Source organism: Rutidosis leptorrhynchoides, chromosome 2, assembly GCF_046630445.1.
Source record: "Rutidosis leptorrhynchoides isolate AG116_Rl617_1_P2 chromosome 2, CSIRO_AGI_Rlap_v1, whole genome shotgun sequence".
In the NCBI taxonomy this organism is placed as follows: Eukaryota; Viridiplantae; Streptophyta; class Magnoliopsida; order Asterales; family Asteraceae; genus Rutidosis; species Rutidosis leptorrhynchoides.
In genome coordinates, this window is record NC_092334.1 from 13,891,346 (window position 1) to 13,897,315 (window position 5,970).

A 5,970-nucleotide genomic window follows, 5' to 3' on the forward strand; every position below is an offset into this window, starting at 1 on the left:
CGGAATTCGTTCTCTTGATTATTGTTCATAATTGGGGTTTTGATTTGTGTGTTCTTGAGTAAACCCCACTAGTTGAGAAATGGGTGTTTAAACTAGTAATCGAGTTTGTTGTTGATGTTGGCGGGTTTTGGGTTGGATAATGAAATTGATTAGTTAATAATCATGTTCGGGCGTGAAATCACTAGTTAACTTGTGTTAAAAGTGATTAGAAGTGTAAGCTTACAAATTGGTGTTTTGACTTGAGTTTAGTTCAAAATGGTTTTTTGTACAAAATTCGTGCTAGTGAGTGTTTAAGGGCTAAAAGCGGTGTAATTAGGTATTTCGGGAACGCGGGAACTAGCCTTGATAATTTTGGACCTTCGGGCATCGTTAAAAGTGCAAAAAGGTGTATATTGCACTTTATGTTCATTTGGGTGGGTCGAAAGTTCAAGTGGGAGATTGGGTGATCAAACCTCGTGTAAAATGTGCTAATAGAACATAATCACTAGTTGATTGTGATTATGGGTGGTTCGGGTGAGTTTTGACTTGTCAAAGTTAGTGCAAGTGTAAATGGGTCAAAATTGCACTGGTGATGTTTTGGGTCAAATGAGCTTAAGTCGTAGCTTATTTATATGTATAAATTGCGTAGGCGATTTACAAGAAGTCGATTAGGAAGTTGAAGCTTGCGGGTTACGTTCTTCAAGAAATCGAGGTGAGTGGAATATTTATACATGTATGTATGTAGTTTATTTACTCGTGTCCGATGTGGGTCTTTGGTGACACATCGTGAGCATTGTGTATGTTGTGAGTCACAAGTCAGTGACTCATTGTTATTTTGTGTGACGAGAACTACAAGGCGGTAGTGTCTTAGGAAGTGACTCACAAGTCGATGACACTTCATAGTGTTTCACAAGTCGGTGACACTACATGGTGTTTCACAAGTCGGTGACACCACATGGTGTTTCACAAGTCGGTGACACTACATGGTGGTGCACAAGTCGGTGATCCCATATGTATTGGCGGGTGATTCACAAGTCGGTGACACCTAATGGTGATTCACAAGTCGGTGACACCTTATGATGATTCACAAGTCGGTGACATCATACGAGTGGGACTCGACGTTATTAGTTGACTACAAGGCGGTAGTGCCATGGCGGGGAATGGTTTGGCATGTTTATGTATTGTTATGTTTTGTATATTATTGTCGTGATTTATATACTAACGTTGTTACTAGTTGTATGTGGTGTGCTATATTGCTTATACGTTTATATGCGTGTTATGTGTAGGTGGATGCGTGTAGGTAAACTATATATGTATGTGTATAAGTATTGCATTCACTAAGCAATTAGCTTACCCTCTCGTTGTTTATATTTTTATAGGTTGCAAGTGGCGGCTTGAGTTTGCTTGGGGACTAGTGCTTTACGGATTGCTTTAGACTTTTGATTAGGATTGGGTAGCGTTCTCAATCACCATGCTCGGTTTTGGTTGTAAAGTAAACTAGTCAGGTCAAGATCTATCTTTTGGATACGTCAAATGGGTCCCGGGTTGTATTCCCGTTTTGTAAACTTAATTCATGTATTGTATGTTTTAAAGATGTTTAAACTTAATATTGTAATGATGATGTTTTCGGAAACATAAATGGACTAATGTTGTATATATTATTATGTTAAAAAGGATAAATTTTTATGGGCCGGAAATACGACGGGTTGGGTCGTTACATTATGAAAAGGGTGTAAAATGGAAGTGTAAGAGAATTGATAGATTGGAACTCTTTCGGAATACATCTCTTTTCGGATAAGGTTGGCTTTGAAAAATCATGAGTTTATTGGAAGGTAGCGGATTTCGCGAAGACTTTGTCTAGAATTTTCTTAACTTGTCCGGGAATCCTTCTGGGTTACTCTTTGGGTTTCTTTGCCTTTATTTAGAGACTTCGCTCTACACATGTATATATATATATATATATATATATATATATATATATATATATATATATATATATATATATATATATATATATGTATGTATTTTTTGACATATCCCTTTTCTTCATCACTTTTGTTTTTCGTTCCTGGTACCCAGAGAGGAAGTGATTTCTCACCGGAAATAGGTCTTTTACCTATCAAAAACTATCAGGGATTCGGAATCTATAAACAAGTGCTTGTGAAGTTGGCTTGATCAATCTATCTCCCTGTTTAGTTTAGGTGGAATGAAATGAAAATGAAGGGATAGTATGTTTTTGAAATGGGTGAATGTTTCATCAACTCTTTTTAGGAAGTGAGCTTGACAGTTTTCGGGTTTTGAGTGGAGATAAAAGGTTTTAGTCTTCTCTATTCAGAGTGTTTTTAGAAGAAGTATCGCACCTACACCACATATGGCGCTTTTCAACCATTGGCCTTGAAACGTATGTCAGAACCAAGTTCTAACGCAGATCGTACACCGGCACGGTCATCAAATGAAGTAACAAAGTATTGTAGATTGATGTTCATACAAGTACTTTGGGGCCCAAGTTCCTCACTTTTTTAGTAGGGGTCGTGCTAGGTCATGCTTAGCGTTTTTGAACAGTCATTCGAAAAGAAATCGTTTGAAAGAAAACATAAATTTTAGCTTAGTCGTTCAGTTGTACTAGATGTTTGAAATCAAACTTTTTGCAATTTTGTAGAAGCTTTGGTAGAATGAAATATGAAATTTTTTCAATTTTCCCATGTTTTGGCTAATCGCTATGAGGACTTAAAGAATTTTTGAATAATTTGAGCACGATGATGGCCTTAATATACCTTGTCCAGATACCACCATCCCACACTTAGAAGAACATTGTCCCTAATGTTCTCTTTAAAAAAAAGTTCTTATCATTTGTATATTAAGTGCAATATCTTCTAGAATCTCTAAGTTAGCAGTGGGCATCGATCCCACACTTAGAGATTTTAGTGAGTTCTAATATTGTAAAAACACCTAAGTTGGCAAGGATCCCACACTTAGAGTTTTTGCTATAGGAATATAAATACGGGTGTTAAGGACAGAGTTACTCCCCTTTGGTCAGTGATCATTTTAGCGGGGAACGCCCAGAATTTGTGCTGGAGTAATCCTAGATTTTCCTGACTACGATTCTGCATAACAAAAACAACACTTTCCACTACAAAAACCTTTTTAGTACAGTGCATATCTAAAAATAAAATACTGAAAGTAAACTAAGATAAACTAGAAAAAAGAGTCTAAGATAAACTATCATGTGATGTCATGCCCTTTAAAGATTGAATGAGTCGAAGTTCAAATCATCAAGGCTAGTGATATCCCTCAGTCCAGGCTCTCTAGGTCCAACTGGTGTGAGGAGTGTATCAAGACATAGCTCTGAAGGCATCTCTATCTGAGATAAGTCTATAAGTGGCTCGTCATCTTATGTTATGGTGTTGTTGACCTCGAAAAGTTGAGCAACTGCAGTGGTTGGTGGAGTAATCAGCTCAATAGTGATGGGAACAGTGACAAGATGATGCTCGGCAGTGATCTCCTGACGGGTGATGTCAGGTGTGCAGATAGCAGTAGCAGGTGGAGTGATCTGGAGAGTAGTGTTTGGAGTGGCAGCGGATGCGGAGGACACAACAGGTGCTGGAGCGGGAGGTGGATGCGCACTCCATCGTACAGGTGGAGCGGTGTGCTCTAACCTGAATGAGGATGGCCTCAGCGTACCATTGGGCATTCTGAGATAATCAAGCAAAGCCCTAAAACTACTGTGTCGGCTCTGATGGTCCTGAGCAAGGCACCATGTAAAAGCGGTATCTGAACTGGTGGCTCCATAATGGAAAACCATCTGGTCTGGCTCTGTAGTGGCTCTCCTGGGCACCGATCGTGGAGCGAGATGAGGCGATCGTCTCGGTGGTGCCACAGGTATGTCACTCTCATCTAAACTCTGCAAAATCAATCTGTGTGGGGCAAGTTGCCCCGTACTCGGTCTGTGATGTCCCATGATGGAACTGGAAGTATAAACTACTTCGGTCCTCTTCCTCTTAATAGGAATGTCAATGGACGAACCGGTACTCATCTGTCTAAAGCATTCAACAAACATGTAAGTCTTAAGTATTTCACATACACCGTAAAGGAGGTCTTAGAGGCCTTCTTGTGTCACAGTTTAAGAATAAGTGAAACATTTTAGGGTTAGTACACAGGTGATAATAAATCTTAAATGAAAATAATTGAAATAAAATAAAGAAATAAAGAAAAGAAATACTAACTAAGATAGGTTTTGGGTGCCTCCAAATAGCACTTTGGTTATGAAGTCGTTAAAGCTCGACTTTCCAAAATACCTGGTTGACTTAAAGTCAAGGTGGATCAAGGGAAACAAAATCTTCTTTCCTGGCGTGGTCTTCTAGGTAGACTTTAAGACGGTGTCCGTTGACTTTGAAATTCCCGGTGGGTCCTTCTAATTCCATGGCTCCATGTGGAAAGACGTGTATCACTGTAAGTGGTCCACTCCATCTTGATTTAAACTTACCAGAAAATCTCTTGCACCACGAATTTAAGAGTAGAGCTTTATCTCCAGGAGCGAACTTTGAAGGTATAAGCTTTGCATCAAGTAAAATTTTGGTCTGTTCATTGTAGATATAATTGGTCTCATAAGCTTGGTCTCTTAATTCGGCTAATTCGTTCATCTGCATTTTGCGATGTCTACTGGTTTCTAAAGGATCGAGTTTACATGTCTTCAATGTCCAGAGAGCTTTGTACTCTAATTCTATTGGAAGATGGCATGCTTTACCGTAGGTCATCCAATATGGTGTAGTGCAAAGTAGATTTTTATATGCCGTACGGAATGCCCATAGAGTATCGTCTAGTTTCTCAGCCCACTTATTTCCATGGTGGCCGATGGTATGTTCCAGGATTCTTTTAAGCGCTCTATTCGTGACTTCAGCCTGTCCATTGGTCTGCGGGTGATAAGCAGTGGACATCTTGTGGGTAACTCCACATTGTTGCATCACCTTCATAAATTACGTATTGCAGAAGTGTGTGCCTCTATCGCTTATGATGGCGCAGGGAGTTCCAAATCCGCTAAATAGTCTTTTGAGGAAACTGGTGACGAACTTGGCATCGTTTTTTGGAAACGCTTGAGCTTCTACCCATCTGGAGACATAATCAATAGCTACGAGGACATACTTTTTCCTGTTTGACTTGGGAAAAGGTCCCATGAAGTCCAATCCCCATATATCGAAGATTTCACAAGCCTGGATGTTGGAGCGTGACATTTCATTTTTTGTTGAGATAATACCTTGTCGCTGGCACGCATCGCATCGTCTTACGAGGTCATGGGCATTTCGAAATATAGTTGGCCAATAGAAGCCTGAATTGTAGACTTTTCTAGCAGTGAGGTTTGCTCCGTGATGATCCCCTGTTGGTCCGTGATGACATTGCTGGAGAATGCCCATAACTTGTTTCTCATCTATGCATCTTCATATTTTCTGATCAGGACATGCCTTAAACAAGTAGGGATCATCCTAATAATAGTGTCGGGCATCTTTGAAGAACTTCCATCTTCTAGTTGTGCTCATTCCTTTTTGGACAACTCCGGCCACTAGGTAATTGGCTATGTCAGCGTACCAAGGTGTGTCGGTAAATTGTGATCCCATCTCGGCTTCTCCTAAGCTCATAAGCTGTTCTTCCGGAAATTTATCTCTGATATCTTGTTCAACAAGTTTTCCCATCGCTGGATTATCCAGGAGGCTAAGATGATCTGGTGCGACGTTCTCTACTCCCTTTTTGTCTTTAAATTCTATATCGAATTATTGGAGTAGCAGAATCCATCATAGGAGTCTCAATTTTGAATCTTTCTTAACGAACAGTTATTTAAGGGCTGAGTGATCTGTGTAAACCGTAGTTTTGGACAAGATGAGGTATGATCGGAATTTTTCGAAGGCGAATACTACTGTTAGTAACTCCTTTTCTGTGGTTGTATAGTTCTCCTGAGCTCCGGTCAGGGTTTTACTAGCGTAGTAGATCGGATGAAAGTGT

General features: G+C 39.8%; 1 protein-coding gene across 1 annotated transcript; it reads right to left on the minus strand.

Moving 5' to 3' along the window:
• Window positions 1–4,289: 4,289 nt before the first annotated feature.
• On the minus strand, window positions 4,290–4,913 carry LOC139887617 (uncharacterized). Its single transcript, XM_071870694.1, has one exon. The coding sequence runs from the start codon at window positions 4,911–4,913 to the stop codon at window positions 4,290–4,292; it is 624 nt and encodes a 207-aa protein (XP_071726795.1).
• Between the last annotated feature and the right edge of the window lie 1,057 nt (window positions 4,914–5,970).

Excerpts from the sequence above, each read along its gene's own strand:
- LOC139887617 (XM_071870694.1), bottom strand. The coding sequence starts at position 4,913 with ATGTCCACTGCTTATCACCCGCAGACCAATGGACAGGCTGAAGTCACG.